Here is a 17485-nt window from a genome sequence, read left to right as displayed (position 1 = left end):
GACGGTTCTCCTACCTGGTTCTGTGTCAGGGCGTCTTGAAGAGCCTGCGCTGTGGGCTCAACCGGCCCCGGGTTGAGGACCAGCGTGTCCAGCCAGCCGAGCAGAGCCTTCAAGCCCTCCTGCACGCTGACCGACTGGGCCACCGCCGTCTGTAGCTGCTCGGCCCGCTCGGACACGGACGCCGAGAGCGAACAGAACCTCTTCTCCAAACCATCTGAGAGGAAGCGGTCCAAATACATGACAGGAGCAGAGGTTCTGACTGTAGCCGTGAAGCGTGACGCGGTGTTTACCTGCAGCACACAGGATGTCCACAGCCTTCAGCGAGGGCGACTCATCAGTGCTGACCAGAACTCTTCCCGCTCTTTTCACCTTTTCCAACTGGACCGACCGCTCGGCCAGCTCATCCTGCAGCAGCTGAGCACAGAACACACGCTAGAGCAACAACTCCAACCGATCACCTTCACGGTTTTGTGTTGTTTTTAAACCTGGACTTGTCTGAGGGTGTTCTGCAGGTTTTGGGGGTCCGTGTCTCCACTGGGCTTGGCTATGCTTTGGTTCTGTTCCTGAGCGCTGAGCCAGGAGTGAAGAGAGACCACCTCGTCCTGGTACTGCTGGTACCTCTCCAGAAGACCAGACAGACGGCCGCCCAACTCTGAAGACTACAAAGACCCGGGAGAAGAACCTTAGTGCTAAATGTTCTGACGCACGCATAAATTGGTCCTTCGGGTTCAGCAAAGCATGCAGCGCTCACCTTGGTGTGTAGAGACGTGTATCTGTGGTTGGCATCCTGCAGCTTGTCGGATACCAGCTGCTTGGTGCTCTCCATAGCCGGGTCGGAACCGCCTGCCTGCTCCAGAGCTCCCTGAACCGAGTCCAGGACCTTCTGACCCGAGATGGAGACGAAGCGCAGGTCTGCCTTGTGGTAATAGACGTCCTCGGCCAGCTGTGAATGCAAATAGTTGGGGTCACGTATTTGTAGATGTGTTGGAAATGCGTGAAGCTTGGAAAAGAGGGTCTATTTTTACACATAAGCGAACAGCAAAACATTTTCTCAAGGATTCTGTCTTGAGCAATAGGTTGGGCGGCCACACTTTTTTTTTTTTTTTTTTTTTTTTCAGAATAACTTCATTGTATGTTGTGTGGTTAAAAAATTGACACTATAAATAATAAGCTGCAGGACAATAAAACAAATATCTAGTAAAAATATATACAGTATATTATACATAAAATCAGCATGAGAACCCCTGATCTATTCTAGCCTGTATAATTTATGTATTAATTCATCTATTATCATTTTTGTATTATTAAATTTATGTACCGTATTTTTCAGACTATAAGTCGCAGTTTTTTTCATAGTTTGGCCGGGGGTGCGACTTATGTGTGAAATTATTAACACATTACCGTAAAATATCAAATAATATTATTTAGCTCATTCACCTAAGAGACTAGACGTATAAGATTTCATGGGATTTAGCGATTAGGAGTGACAGATTGTTTGGTAAACGTATATCTATCCATCCATCTTCCTCCGCTTATCCGAGGTCAAGTCGCGGGGGCAGCAGCCTAAGCAGGGAAGCCCAGACTTCCCTCTCCCCAGCCACTTCGTCCAGCTCTTCCTGTGGGACCCCGAGGCGTTCCCAGGCCAGCCGGGAGACATAGTCTTCCCCGCGGCCTCCTACCGGTCGGACGTGCCCTAAACACCTCCCTAGGGAAGCGTTCTGGTGGCATCCTGACCAGATGCCCGAACCACCTCATCTGGCTCCTCTCGATGTATGTAACGTATAGCATGTTCTATATGTTATAGTTATTTGAATGACTCTTACCATAATATGTTACGTTAACATACCAGGCACGTTCTCAGTTGGTTATTTATGCCTCATATAACGTACACTTATTCAGCCTGTTGTTCACTATTCTTTATTTATTTTAAATTGCCTTTCAAATGTCTATTCTTGGTGTTGGCTTTTATCAAATACATTTCCCCAAAAAATGCGACTTATACTCCAGTGCGACTTATATATGTTTTTTGCCTTCTTTATTATGCATTTTCGGCCGGTGCGACTTATACCCCGGAGCGACTTATACTAAAAAAAAAAACGGTATATTTTATATATATATTTTATTTAAATATGCCATCTATCATGTTTTTTTCACCGATACAGACTTTTAGTAGTCAGGAAGGCCAAAAACCGATATTTGGAGCTTATATTCATTTGCAGTTAAAGTTAATAAAGCATGAATAGCATAAGTCAGTTGAACGAGGCTTTAAGTTTTTTTTTTTTTTTTTGAGAAAACAGACCAGTGTTAACAGAATATCTTGTGCAGCGTTAGTGTTGTGGTTAATTTTGCAACAAAAAACATCAAGGGATTTCCCAAACATCTTTACTAAGTGTGTTTAAAAGGAGCATTGACATTGACATTTTTTTTTATTTCATTAATTTCAATTCTAAATCTATTCTTAATTTTGAAAAATCTATTTTGTATTTTTTTCTTTTGTTAATATTAAGAGTCCGTTCTGCAAAAAGCGAATCCCTAGAAGCGTAAAGCTTATGTATAAAGACTCAAAATATAGAAAATCTTATGGGAATATTGCTCCATCACAATAACTCGCCATCTACTCAATGTTATACAATTTTATAGCGGTTTATGGATTCAATACATTGTAAGATTTCCTCGCGAGGAACCCTGAAATGCTGCGAACATTTAAATTAAATAAATTCTGGTCTCCTTTATGTAGTTTATAGCACAGCTGCACAATTAATCAAATTGTATTTTTGATTTTCAATTATGGCTTCTAAATATAATAACCTGGAAAAAAATTAAAATTAATGGGACGCGCTTGTGACAGACGTCACAAGTTTGGGATGTCACCATGATTGCTACTTTTTTATTTGACACAGCGCTAGTATGCCTAATCAATAATCACTTAAAGGGGAACATTATCACCAGACCTATGTAAGCGTCAATATATACCTTGATGTTGCAGAAAAAAGACTATATATTTTTTTAACCGATTTCCGAACTCTAAATGGGTGAATTTTGGCGAATTAAACGCCTTTCTAATATTCGCTCTCGGAGCAATGACGTCACAACGTGATGTCGCATCGGGAAGCAATCCGCCATTTTCTCAAACACCGAGTCAAATCAGCTCTGTTATTTTCCGTTTTTTCGACTGTTTTCCGTACCTTGGAGACATCATGCCTCGTCGGTGTGTTGTCGGAGGGTGTAACAACACGAACAGGGACGGATTCAAGTTGCACCAGTGGCCCAAAGATGCGAAAGTGGCAAGAAATTGGACGTTTGTTCCGCACACTTTACCGACGAAAGCTATGCTACGACAGAGATGGCAAGAATGTGTGGATATCCTGCGACACTGAAAGCAGATGCATTTCCAACGATAAAGTCAAAGAAATCTGCCGCCAGACCCTCATTGAATCTGCCGGAGTGTGTGAGCAATTCAAGGACAAAGGTCCTCGGTAGCACGGCAAGCAATGGCGGCAGTTTGTTCCCGCAGACGAGCGAGCTAAACCCCCTGGATGTCTTGGCTCACACCGTCCCGAAGATGATCAAGAGAAGAATATCGACCCTCGCTTCCCTGGCCTGCTGACATGAGGGTATATCTACAGAATATATTAATTGATGAAAATTGGGCTGTCTGCACTCTCAAAGTGCATGTTGTTGCCAAATGTATTTCATATGCTGTAAACCTAGTTCATAGTTGTTAGTTTCCTTTAACGCCAAACAAACACATACCAATCGTTGGTTAGAAGGCGATCGCCAAATTCGTCCTCGCTTTCTCCCGTTTCGCTGGCTGTCGTGTCGTTTTCGTCGGTTTCGCTTGCATACGGTTCAAACCGATATGGCTCAATAGCTTCAGTTTCTTCTTCAATTTCGTTTTTGATACCTGCCTCCACACTACAACCATCCGTTTTAATACATTCGTAATCTGTTGAATCGCTTAAGCCGCTGAAATCCGAGTCTGAATCCGAGCTAATGTCGCTATAGTTTGTTTGTGTTGGCTTCACTATGTGCCGTCACAGAAAAATGGACGGGTGGTTAAAATCAGGCACTTTGAAGCTTTTTTTTAGGGATATTGCGTGATGGGTAAAAATTTGAAAAAAACTTTGAAAAATATAATAAGCCACTGGGAACTGATTTTTAATGGTTTTAACCCTTCTGAAATTGTGATAATGTTCCCCTTTAACTCAAGAAAGTAAGTCATATGATTTCCATGTGAACATAACCAGCGGACAAAGTCACATAATTGGCCAATAAATCGTAATCTGCTGATAAAAAAAGTTTCTAAAACTGTTTAGCTTTGATTCATTCACCATCGGATGAGTAGAGACGTAGCCAAGATTTACTGCTAAGCTAAATATTGACTGACAACATGGGCTCATTCAAGTAACGCAGCTTACAACCACTTCAAAGTCTATATACATATCTGCACATAGCACTTTAGAACTAAGCACTTTATCCATGAGCTCTAGTGCAATGCACACTGGTACTTTATATTTATCTCCATACTGTAGATTTTATGCCTATATCAAAGTGCCACCTATGTCTATCAAGCTCCATGTTCTGATGTTTAAATGTTAGTTGTCTGGTTGTGGTTGTGTCTGTGCTTGTGTTTTTGTTCTGTTGTTTTTGTGTATGTTAAGAAAGCAATGATGCACTGTGCCCAAGACAAATTTCCCCGCGGGGACAATAAAGTTGAACCTTGATATAAACAGGCACTCAAAATATGTGCCCAGGGACAACAGATGAATTCAGCTTGTAGCTATTATAGCTTCTGCTCTTCCTACATATGTCGAGTTGTGTAATGTAAACCATATACACGGATAAGTAGGGTGTATTGTCATGTTGCAAAGAAGTTCGATTGAGGTGCACCTTTCTGTGCTCTTCCAGCCTGTTCTTCAGTTCCTGTGCGTCCGTCTCTCCTTCCCCCAAACAACGTAATTCCTGCTCGCTTTGTTCCAGCCAGTCGCCCAGACTTCCATACTCCTGCAGGAACTTGGCCAGCTCATCCTTCAGCGCCTCAGACCTTCTTAGTCGCTCCTACAAGAGGCGACACAATGAAGATGAAAGCTCCATCTGCGAATGCGGGGCCGTGATGACAAGACAGCATGCCTGGCAGCTCTGCAGCTTGTCCTGGTGCTGAGCCTGCAGTTGGTCCAAAGTGGCCCGCAGACGTTCTTTCTCCTCGGGAGGAACCGTAGAATCGGGTTGGTCCAACAGAGAGCGAGCCGACTGGGCGACGCGCAGGAGCTGGGCCTGTTGAGACTGGAGACGTTGAAGCTCGGCCTGTGTGAGAGATGGTCAAAGACTGACGCTCGTAAAAGATGTGGGAGGTGAGCAGCAGGAGAAGACGCTGACCTGCAGCGCCTCCTTGTGGGACGTGACGGCGGAGTCCGGCTGTGAAGTGGACAGGTCAGTGACGTCTTGAGCTGCTTGGTTAGCAGAGGACTGGAGGTCTTTCAGCAGAGTGTCCATCTGGACTTGGGTCTCCTGCAGCTCCTCAAGGGCTTTGGCCTAAAGAAGAACCATTCAAACATAAAAGCAGACATTTCTAAACAATTATAGAATATTAATCTGATCCGGACTGCTACAATGCTGACACAATATCACTAATACTTGGTTAATATTCAAGTCACGAAATGTAAATGGAGTATTGTTGACGCTTTTAGGGATGTCCGATAATATTGGACTGCCGATATCGGCCGATAAATGCTTTAAAATGTAATATTGGAAAGTATCGGTTTCAAAATTATCGGTATCGGTTTCAAAAAGTAACATTTATGACTTTTTAAAACGCTGCAGTGTACACGGACGTAAGGAGAAGTACAGAGCACCAATGAACCTTGAAGGCACTGCCTTTGCATGCCGGCCCAGTCACATAATATCTACGGCTTTTCACACACTCACAAGTGAATGCAATGCATACTTGGTCAATAGCCATACAGGTCACACTGAGGGTGGCCATACAAACAACTTTAACACTGTTACAAATATGCGCCACACTGTGAACCCACACCAAACAAGAATGACAAACACATTTCGTGAGAACATCTGCACCGTAACACAACATAACTAATACCCAGAACCCCTTGCAGCACTAACTCTTCCGGGACGCTACAATATACACCCCCCGCTACCCCCACAACCCCACCTCACCAACCCCGCACACCTCAATCTCCCATGCTCTCTCAGGGAGAGCATGTCCCAAATTCCAAGCTGCTGTTTTGAGGCATGTTTAAAAAAAATAATGCACTTTGTGACTTCAATAATAAATATGGCAGTGCCATGTTGGCACTTTTTTCCATAACTTGAGTTGTAGTTGTTCTCTTATTTTGGAAAACCTTGTTACATTGTTTACTGCATCGGTTGATATCGGTATCGGTAATTAAGAGTTGGACAATATCGGAATATCGGATATCGGCAAAAAAGCCATTATCGGACATCTCTAGTTATCTATCAGATTTCACGGGCGGAATAGTGGAGCTCCCATTGGCTCCACTATAAGCAGACTTTCATATAGATTTATTTCATCTTTAAAATGCATTTTAAAAAATCCATCAGTCATGTCTTTCATAATGATTGTGAACATCGACGTCCCACTGGGGTGAGTTTTTCCTTGCCCTTATGTGGGCTTTGTACCGAGGATGTCGTTGTGGCTTGTGCAGCTCTTTGAGACACTTGTGATTTAGGGCTATATAAATAAACATTGATTGATTGATTGATGAACTATACCTATTGACTATCATTACGGGCCTACAATTGTAATACATCCAATTTAATGCGTTTTAATACCATTTAAGGCCTTCATTTTCGCTAAATCCATTTAAATGTCTTTTAATGATCCGCAGAAACCCTCTTGTCAGCAAAGAGGGGATCAGCGATTGTGATCGACATTAATCTGCAGTGGCCGATCACATACCTTTTCACGAAAATCGTCTGATTCCGATCGATCGGCACATCCCTGAAGAGTACTTTTGTTTCTAAATACAAAACGATTACCGTATTTTTCGGATTATATATCGCAGTTTTTTTTCATAGTTTGGCCGGGGGTGCGATTTATACTCTGGAGCGACTTATGTGTGAAATTATTAACACATTAGCGTAAAATATCAAATAATATTATTTAGCTCATTCACGTAAGAGACTAAACCAGGGGTCGGCAACCTTTACCAGTCAAAGAGCCATTTTGACCAGTTTCACAAATTAAATAACACAATGGGAGCCACAAAAATCTTTTGAAATTTAAAATGAAATAACACTGCATACAAAGTTTTTTTTTGCTTTGTGCTATGTATAAACCAAGGGTCTCAGACGCGCAGCCCACACCTTAATATGAAAATTGAATGTTAGAGTGGCCCGCGGGTTTTATATGAATGGCGCTTGACAGCGTCATGCTTGTCAACCCTCCCGATTTTTCCGGCATAGTATGAATTTCAGGGCATCTATTCTCTCGAACGTGCTGTGATGGTGCAGCATTAAGCTACAACTAGCGTGCCGGCCCAGCCACACGTCGTATGGGGCTTCTGCTTGCTCACGTAAGTGACAGCAAGGCATACTTGTTCAACAACCACACAGGTTACACTGACGGTGGCGGTATAAAAAACTTTAACACTCTTACTAATAATGCGGCACACTGTGAATCCACACCAAACAAGAATGACAAACCCATTTCGGGAGAACATCTGCATCGTAACACAACATAAACACAACAGAACAAATACCCAGAATCCCATGCAGCCCTAACTCTTCCGGCTACATTATACACCCCCGCTACCAAACTCCGCACACCTCAACCGACGCACAGAGAGGGGGGTTGATGTGTGAGGGAGCAGGGTTGGGGTGGGGGCAGCTGAGCCGCATCAGAGTGATCAAAGAGCCGCATGCGGCTCCGGAGCCGCGGGTTGCCGACCCCTGGACTAGACGTACAAGATTTCATGGGATTAAGCGATTAGGAGTGACAGATTGTTTGGTAAATGTATAGCATGTTCTATATGTTATAGTTATTTGAATTAATCTTACCATAATATGTTACGTTAACATACCAGGCACGTTCTCAGTTGGTTATTTATGCCTCATATAACGTACACTTATTCAGCCTGTTGTTCACTATTCTTTATTTATTTTAAATTGCCTTTCAAATGTCTATTCTTGGTGTTGGCTTTTATCAAATAAATTTCCCCCCAAAATGCGACTAATACTTCAGTGCGACTTATATATGTTTTTTTCCTTCTGTATTGTGCATTTTCGGCCGGTGCGACTTATACTCCGGAGCAATTTATAATCCGAAAAATACGGTACATTGTTTCAAGGGAAAGCTGGCAGTCGTAGTTCCATTGCAAAGCAACAGATGGCGCTATAATCGCTGAATATGAGAGCATTTGTGTATGATTTTAACATGTGCCTGCAGGTGTGGACATGTCCTCTCACCCTTTGTGTGTTCTGCTGTACAGTAGCGTCGATGGCTGTGTCCAGCTGCGACACCGACGTGTTAGCAGAGTCCATGAGCGTGCTGTACTGCTCCTTCATACGCGCTAGCGCCACCTGCAGCTTCTCTCTCTCCTCCGGGCTCAAAGTGTCCCCTCGCTCGGCCAGGAAGTCCTCCGCGCAGCGGATGGCCTCGGCGACATCTTCGGCTCTCTTCTGGAGGTCCTTCTGCACTTCCTGGAGAGAAAGACATACACGGTATTACGGCATAGGGTCGATGAAACATCCAAAAAAAAAAAAAAGTCTCATTGTGGGGATTTCCCACCTTTAACTTCTTCTGCTTCTCCCGCAGGACGTTCATGTCATCTGATTTCGCTCCTGCTTTCTGATTGGCCAGAATGCCGGCAGCTCCAGCCAACCACATGGTGAGGCCTTCAAGTTTCTGCGAACATTCTGCTTTCTGCTGCTGGACCACCTGAGGAGATTTAGAAGGCGCACAAAGCCAAACAGGGACAAGATGTTATTACAACATAATATTATATAAAAAAAACGATGATCCAGTTTGCCAAGATTAGAGTACATTGTGTCCAGATGCACACAAACACACATTTGACACATTCATCAAGCAAATATAAATCACACAAAAGATAAATCAAGACAAACATCTTTATTTAGTGTCGGTTTTCCGCCTGTCCGACCTAAGAGTGGAAGCGGGACAGGCGGAAAAGCAGTCAGGAAGCGGTTACCGCGGCGACACAAGCGATTCCCTTCCGTGGCAATCTGGAAGAGCAAGGCAAACACGTTAATAAACACACGTGTTACAGAAACATGCGTGTGACGTGAGAGTGAGTGAGCAACAATGAATTAGAGCAGATCAAGCATCAAGTGAGAATTTCTTGTGCATTTTCTTTATTTTTCATCACCTGCCTATATTTGTTTGTGCTTCCAGGCTTTGTATCGCCTCATTTCCGGTGCCAGGCAGAGCAACGAGGCACACTGGTAGCCACTTCTATTGGTAGTGCTTTTCAAAACGGCGGCTGCAGTAGGAAGACGCTAGAAGTATTTGCTTCAAAATTGCCTCCTTACTACTGCGAGGGCCAGTCTTTATCGTCTTTACCTAAATATTTGCTTGTTGCTCCCTGACTAGCTATGGATGGGTATCGTTTAACATTTGAACTGCTACGGTACCAAATCCCGGTACCTGGGAATCAATACCTGTACTCAACAGTACTCATTTTTGGTACTTTGGTGAGAGTTATTAAATATTAAATGTTTGATTAAAAAAATCCTATTTTTTAATTTAACATTTAAAATGTAGCTGATTATGATAACTGTGCTGTCCAGTTGTTACATCTTAAATCATTTGCAATGCAGTTGCACTTCGAAGACATTAGATGGCAATACTGTATAGGCTATCTATCGTACGTTGTTTAACTAAGAAGTAGCTTTATCTTTCTGTTCATAACTTTTATGGACAGAATTTCTAGGCGCAGTCAGGGCGTTGAGGGGATCCGGTTTGGTGGCTGCAGGATTGGGTCTCTGCTTTTTGCAGATGATGTGGTCCTGATGGCTTCATCTGGCCAGGATCTTCAGCTCTCACTGGATCGGTTCGCAGCAGAGTGTGAAGCGACTGGGATGAGAATCAGCACCTCCAAGACCTAATCCATGGTTCCCGCCCGGAAAAGGGTGGAATGCCATCTCCAGGTTAGGGAGGAGACCCTGCCCCAAGTGGAGGAGTTCAAGTACCTTGGAGTCTTGTTCACGAGTGAGGGAAGAGTGGATCGTGAGATCGACAGGCGGATCGGTGCGGCGTCTTCGGTAATGCGGACGCTGTATCGATCCGTTGTGGTGAAGAAGGAGCTGAGCCTGAAGGCAAAGCTCTCAATTTACCAGTCGATCTACGCTCCCATCCTCACCTATGGTCATGAGCTTTGGGTTATGACCAAAAGGACAAGATCACGGGTACAAGCGGCCAAAATGAGTTTCCTCCGCCGGGTGGCGGGGCTCTCCCTTAGAGATAGGGTGAGAAGCTCTGTCATCCGGGGAGAGCTCAAAGTAAAGCCGCTGCTCCTCCACATGGAGAGGAGCCAGATGAGGTGGTTCGGGCATCTGGTCAGGATGCCACCCGAACGCCTCCCTAGGGAGGTGTTTAGGGCACGTCCAACCGGTAGGAGGCCACGGGGAAGACCCAGGACACGTTGGGAAGACTATGTTTCCCGGCTGGCCTGGGAACGCCTCGGGATCCCCCGGGAAGAGCTGGACGAAGTGGCTGGGGAGAGGGAAGTCTGGGCTTCCCTGCTTAGGCTGCTGCCCCCACGACCCGACCTCGGATAAGCGGAAGAAGATGGATGGATGGGATGGATAGCTTTATCTAGGAAGCTGAATGTGTTATGTTGCGCCCTACAAAGTGTTTACACTGTAAGTATTGTGCTAGTTTTTATTACTAAATTTGGAGGTGATAAAATTTCCTTGTAAAATTGCTAATGCTAATAATAGCCTATCTATGGCAAGTCCAATGGAAATTAGCTTCAAGCTAACGCATTTTGGAAGAGTGGAGCCTTTACGTCAAGAGTGTTTTCCAGCAATTAACCTGATTTGTTGGTGTTGAAAATACAACACATTACTTAGAGGGAGTTTGGATGAGTGAGTGCTGCTTGAGCGACTATTTACGTGAGCCGGTGTTTAGTCTGTAACCATACGTGACGTTACGTGCAAAAAAGGTATAGCTATATGGCACCATTTGATTTTACTTGAAGAGATACCCAGTAGTACCAACAAAATTTGGTTGGGGTCTATAAAAGTACCAAATTCGGTACCTATCCCTATAACTAGCACATTTTTCTACTCAGTCTTACCGCCCGGCTCGATGCTTCGCCAAAGCTGCCATTTTGCCGTAGCTGATACTTTGCAGAAGGTGCCTGTTAGCTGGATTGTGCCTCAAGTATGTGCGTTAGTAATAGTTTATAAGCATTCGTAAGAAAAAGCATCAGTATTCCAAACCAAACCGACTCAATCCTCGTTTTCCAAACCTCTCGTTCTCTCGCACTCTGCAGCAGGCTGAGCTTCTCTGCCTCATCCTTCTCTTTCTCCTGCCGGCGACGCTCCCCTTCCTCGTGCTCCAGCTGGGCCGAGAGGGAGTCGGCCCGTGCCTGAGCTTGTCCCGCCGTGGAGTGGAAGGCCCTCTGTAGCTGCTGAAGCTGCCCCAAGAGGTGCCTGCTCTGCCCTGGGGCCAGGTCCTGGGCCCGCTCCGAAATGAACACTTGGACGTCCAGAGCCACGGCGCTGACCTCACTGGAGCGAGCCGTCAGATTAGACTGTTGCTCCTTGGAGACAACACAGCAGGAAAATATTCAAACATGGACATTATTAATATGACATAACTGCAATGATGAAACCTGCCTTGCAAAGACGCAACTGATGTGAACGTTGACCACTGTCATTCTCCATATTTTGACTTTTGGCCATTCCTTCATTCATCTGAACTTCTGTCTCTCTCAACCAGGACAGAAGAGTCTCAACTTTACCTCCAAGTGCCTTTAGCTCAGTTGTTATCGCCTCCTGGAGAAAAAAAAAAGTTAAAAAAAAATCCAGTTAAACACTAAAGAACTGTACCAAGACTCTAATTTCAAAAGGCCATACCTTGTATGAATCTCTGTGCTCTTGCAGGCTTCCTAGAATGTCCCGTGAAAGCGTCCGGGCGGCCTGGTACCCTCGGTCCAAGCTTCGTTGGTCCTTTTCAAGAGCCAATAAGAGCTTGGTAGGGACATCTCTGGGGTGGGGCTTTAAGAGTTTCTCAGCAGCTTCTACTTCTGTTGTGATCTCAGGTTCCAGGTCACACAGCTCCTCATCTAAATCCTGGCAGACAAGATATTTGATCAACAACACAATTTAATACATTACTTGAATATGATTGTAACTAATTGTTCATTAATGAATTAATCATTGCTTTTATGGCGACCTACCTTTGATAGTCCAATATGTAAGAACCAGTAAGATTTTTTTTTTTTTAACCTATGCTCGACTGAGCATTTACCTGAGTCTGTTTGATGATGTCCTCCAAAGCGACAAGGCTGCATCCGACTGACTGCTGCTGCTTGAGTTTGACCTCCACATGTCTGACCATGGAGACCAGCGCCACAATTCTCTGGTCATGCTCCAAGAACTCTTGACACGCCAATGAGGACTAGAAACCAAAAACATTTGTTCATGTCCAAAACTGAACCCAAAAAAATATGGATGAAAAGTACATGAGTTGTGTGTTGTTGCATACCTTGCCAAAGGGAGGCGCTATTTCCACATAACTTGACATCACATCTCCATGATTATGTTCCCTTTCTTTAAAAGCTGGAGTTGAGAGTTCAGGTGCTCCCAAGTCAAAAGACGCCTTTTCTGCTCGGACTGGTTCAGTTTCTGGAGACCTAAGTTGTTGCTGATCAGTACTCTGAGGTTTCGATTCAAGACATTCAGTAGTTTCATCTTCAGGTAGATGGGACTCTTTCTCATTTTGTTTTGGTTGTGTGCTTGTAGTCTCAGATGGATTGACCCAAGGTTGGAGTTGATATTCGAGTGCGTCATGAGAAGCACCATGGTTTTCTTTGAGATGGTCCTGAATCAGTCTCTCAGGGTAAGAGCTTGGTTCCTCTCTCTCGCTTGAGTCTATGGTAGACCCTATCTGTGTTACCTTTCCACCAATAGAGGCTCCAGTGTCTCCACGTGTTGACTGATCCTCAGTGTTGGTCTGCTCATGTGTAATATTTGCTGACTTTTTGCTGATTTCTGTTGTCAACTGTGAATCTTCTCTTTGATCGGCCATTACGTTGTCATTAGCGGAAGAAGATTTCAAACTCTTGGACTTCTTTTTTCTTTTACTACCCACAGATTTAAGTGATGGAATAGACTCCTTATCCAGATTCTCACTGTGGTCCCTTGCAATTGCTATGTCTTTGTCCTCTCGCAGTTCCCTTTTGTCCTCTTTGAAAGACGTCTTCTCACTCTGTAGCACGTCATTGGGTCTTGTGACGTCGCCAGTATCTCTCATACTTCTGCTCTCATTCTTCAGAACCAGCAGCTCCTCGGCAGCCTTCTTGTCGCTCACTCCTGCTTCAAACACCTTTTTGAAGATGCTTTCCTCGGCTTTTAGTACCAGGGCAGTTTTCTGTTGGTCTGGCAGACTGGACTTTGGAGGTGAATTCTTTTCAGACTTTCTGACAACGTCCTGATCACTGACTGGTAGTAGATTAACTTCACTTCTCTGGTCCTTCCTCTTGTCAAAATTAGCAGTGTCCTTGAAAACCTTTACAGGTTCTTGCTGTACCATGCTATTGTTGGTCTTTGATTCTTGAAGAGTTGCACTGCTCTGACTCTTTGGTGTTTTGGGTTTGTCTTGCAATGTGTTTTCCTCTGGTTTCTTTTCTGCATTTGTTTGATAAGTCTCAAGTTTTACTTCCACCACTTCCTCTGCAACTTTTGCTTTCTTTTTACTTCTCCTCTTCTTCTTGCTTTTGTTTTCTGTCTCTTTGGCCAAAGACTCCAATGGCTGCTCCGAGGCAGGAGCAGCCTTGGTTTCAATGTTCATTAACGTTTCTTCCACTTGCACTTTTTCAAGAACGCCATCATTGCTCTCTCTAACACACATCCTACTTTCCTTGTCAGTTGGTTTTACCTGCTCCTGTTTTTTAATGTCACCAGTATTTTCAGCTGTTTTAGAATCAGTCAGTCGTTCATCTAAGTCTTTGACCAATGTACTGCTCTCATCACAAGCTCTACACTGCACGTTCTCATGCTTCCCTTCAGATTTTTCAACGGATGCTCTAACTTTGTCCTCCTCCTTACTTTTGTCGGTGTTGTTAGCATGATCTTTAGTCGATTCTGCAATTAAACCTTCAGTTAAGATTACTTCTTGTCTTTCATCTGTAGTCTGGTCAATTTCTGTCCTTTCTGTTGATATTTGTGGAGAAGACTTCTGTGATTTTGATGTGGTTGTCTGTGGCATGGCCCCCTGGATGGCCTGGTGGATTCTTTTCTCAACATTTGTAGCAAACGTACTAAAAAGGTTGATGGACTGGTCTGATTCCAGTATATCTTCTGCCCTTGATAGAGGCCTTTCTATTTTCTCCCCTTTACTTATAATATCACTTGGTACTTCAGAGGTCACAGTTTTTACATCAATACATGAAGGTACCTCAATGTTTGGACTAGGCGTTGATATGTGTTGAGGGCTATGTGGACTTTGTGATGAAGTGATAGTCAAACTATCCTCATCATTTGTTTCCTCCAAAGGAGAAACCTTCTCATTAATGTCTGAAGCCACATCACTAGAAACAAGTCCTAAAGTGACAGCAGCACTGAGTGTCAAGACACTTTGGCCTGTTGCTGGATCAACTAAGCCTCCTTTCAAAATCTGGTTAGTGGCAATTTCTAAGACCATGTCTTTTGAGACTAAACCTCTATTAAAGGCTTCAGGTATAGGGAGCCTTTCTCCAGTCGTGATATCAATGATGCCTCCACTGTCTGCCTGGCTTTGGAGAAGTCTCAAAGCTGCAACAGGATCCACCTGATTTGCTGCCACAGCTTCAGGTAGAGTCAAGGTTTTTCTTGTTTGCCTATTTTCAATACCTCTGAAGGGTTTCACCTCCAAAAAACGCTTGCCTGTTTCAATGTCGATTTTACCCTTTTTAACAAGGTCAAAGTAGGGCACAATCAGAGCGGTTTGGGGGTCAAGCACCCCTTGTGTTACTGCACTTGAAATCATGGCTTCACTTGCAATCTTCTCTTCAAGAAGACCCCTAGAAACAGCCCCTGTCAAAGTAACTTTACATCCCGATTCAGGGTCGAAGACAGACCCCGTTGTTGCCTGTAAAGCTACAGCCTCTGCGTTTGAGGGGCTGACTTGTCCTCCGTAAGCCCACTCTAATTCTTCCAACCCAGGAGCGATAGATCGATCTACAAGACCTCTATCAACAGCATCAGAAACTGAGAGCCTCATTCCTGAAAGATGATGAATGATCCCACCCTCAGCCACCTGTTTGAGCAACACCTGATATGCATCTTTAGGATTTATTAATCCCTTTTCAATGGCTTTGTCTAAAGGAATTGGACACTCCGTCACTGGGTCAATAATGCCTTCCATTTGTAACTGTAAGCTAGCTTTAGCTAGTGCTACATCTGTCTTGCTAACTTTTCCTTTGCACGCCTTCTCTAAGGCTGCCAATTCTTCTCTTTGATAGTCTTCTATCAGCCCTAGGTTTGATGCTAAAGTAACGGACACTTTCTTATCCCTACGTATATCAACCACACCCCCAGATGCCACTTGAGCCTCCAGCATTCGCGCTGCAGTGTTATCGTCGATCAAACCAGCCTGAGCTGCCTCCCTCACTCCACAAATCCGACTTCTCTCTACATCCAAAATTCCTGCCAGGGTTTTATCCGACTTGAGGACACTCCACATCAGATCCTCGTCTAGCAAGCCTTCCTGCATGACGTCATCCAGGCTAAGTGACTCACCGCTTCTGGTATCGAGGAAGCCCCCGAAAAAACCTGCCCGAGCCATCAATTTGACTGCAGTGTGACCAGGAAGGACACCCTGAGCGACAGCTTCATCCGGGAGTAACTTTTCACCTTCGTCAGTCATCAGCCCCCCCTGGTTGAGATCCAAGACTAACTTTACCAATTCATCCTCCTCCTCCTCTTCTTCATCGAATGCCGATTCGGGGACATCAGCTACAGGCTCAGCCAGCTTTGAGACAAGTATTTCCTGTTTGAGCATCTCTGATTCACTCCTATCCTGATTCCTAAAATATTTTGAATCTTCATTTATGTCTTCGTTGGGTGCAAAGGTTTTACTGTCAATGTTCTTTGATTCAACGATTATTGTGGATGTCTCCGGGAGTTTCGCAAGATTAGCTACCAATTCATTTTCTGGACTCTTTCTGGATTCTGGAATTTCCAGAGGGCATGTTTCAGTTTCTCCATCGTTTGTGTTAGTATATTTAACTACCACAGTTTCTGATGATCTCACAACAATCAATGATGGTTCAGGTTGTAACTCATTGTCATTTTTACAGTTGTAACTTTCTTGTCTTTCACTGGTGCCAATGGGCTCCAAATCTTTACGTTGTGTGACTCCATTTGAAGTTCCTTCTTCAGCGTCGGATTGCCTGTCAGTTATCTCCTTTTCTGTCAAACTCAATCCCTTTAAAACATCTTTATGTATCTCAACTCTGTTTCCTGGTTTCAACAGAGCAGCGTTAACAAATTCCACCAACTCAGGGTCTAACAGCACTAAGCGTTTTCCCGAGTGTGCATCCACATAGCTGTGAGCCATGAGGTGAAAGAGCAGTTTTTCTTTCGCTTGCTGGTTAGGATCCGCTCCATCGGTCCACACAAGGTCTGTGGGAGATGATGTAATTGGTGAAGAGCTCAAAGAACCCCAACTCAAGCGGTTTAGTGAGGGCGTGCCTGACGGGTTCATGTTAAACAGAACATCTGGTAAATGGATGTCTTTGAGACAACGTATGACCCTCGGCTCCAAGACTTTTTCTGCAGCCTTATTTAAAGGCAACAGCTGGAGAGTTTCTGAGTTGTAGAGTGCTCCAATGGCATGTCTCTGCCTTAGGATGCGTCGTGTCAACTCCCCTGAAATGGCTGATTGTTGAAAAGCCTCCATAATGGACAAGACCTTACCAGATTCAGGCCAAATAATTCCCATAAACGTCCAGAGAGACTCTAGGACCAATAGAGCCAAATGGGAAGAGAGAATGTCCCTGTTGATACTCTCCTCCAAATCTAAACGCTCCATAGTCAAAGGGTCGAGAATACCACCATTTTTTAGCTGGCGCACAAACAGGCCACAAGCCAAGTCCTGGTCCATGAGCCCATGGCGAACCGCCTCGTGAACAGTTAACCGGTGGCCAGTTCGAGGGTCAACAATCCCACCAGCAAACAGTTGAGCTTCAAGGAGTCGCAGAGCCACTTGCCGGTCGATCAGACCTTCCTCGATGGCGCGGAAGATGCCAACTTTTCTTCCGGAGCATAGGCAGACAGT

The 17485-nt window shown here is 44.4% G+C and overlaps 1 protein-coding gene across 4 annotated transcripts in view; it reads right to left on the bottom strand.

The window, feature by feature from the left end:
* The window catches only part of macf1a (microtubule actin crosslinking factor 1a), a 438368-nt gene that overhangs the window by 165070 nt on the left and 255813 nt on the right, over positions 1–17485 (bottom strand). For 3 of the 4 annotated variants that reach the window (XM_061930784.1, XM_061930787.1, XM_061930786.1), the window contains 14 exons: positions 12713–17485; positions 12476–12625; positions 12082–12297; positions 11842–12000; positions 11472–11765; positions 8768–8917; positions 8446–8679; positions 5377–5532; positions 5131–5304; positions 4891–5058; positions 752–943; positions 486–659; positions 291–414; positions 15–214 (listed from right to left, as the gene is read on the bottom strand). The exon at positions 12713–17485 is cut by the window's right edge and continues 570 nt beyond it. In XM_061930784.1, coding sequence (XP_061786768.1) covers positions 15–214; positions 291–414; positions 486–659; positions 752–943; positions 4891–5058; positions 5131–5304; positions 5377–5532; positions 8446–8679; positions 8768–8917; positions 11472–11765; positions 11842–12000; positions 12082–12297; positions 12476–12625; positions 12713–17485 — 7164 coding nt within the window. The remainder of the gene's footprint in view (positions 1–14; positions 215–290; positions 415–485; positions 660–751; positions 944–4890; positions 5059–5130; positions 5305–5376; positions 5533–8445; positions 8680–8767; positions 8918–11471; positions 11766–11841; positions 12001–12081; positions 12298–12475; positions 12626–12712) is intronic. The other variant, XM_061930785.1, reaches the window with a different exon arrangement.

The sequence above is a fragment of the Nerophis lumbriciformis genome, linkage group LG37 (genome assembly GCF_033978685.3).
Source record: "Nerophis lumbriciformis linkage group LG37, RoL_Nlum_v2.1, whole genome shotgun sequence".
Lineage (NCBI taxonomy): Eukaryota > Metazoa > Chordata > Actinopteri > Syngnathiformes > Syngnathidae > Nerophis > Nerophis lumbriciformis.
Note: the sequence above shows the minus strand (reverse complement) of the source record. Positions and strands in the feature narration are given on the sequence as shown.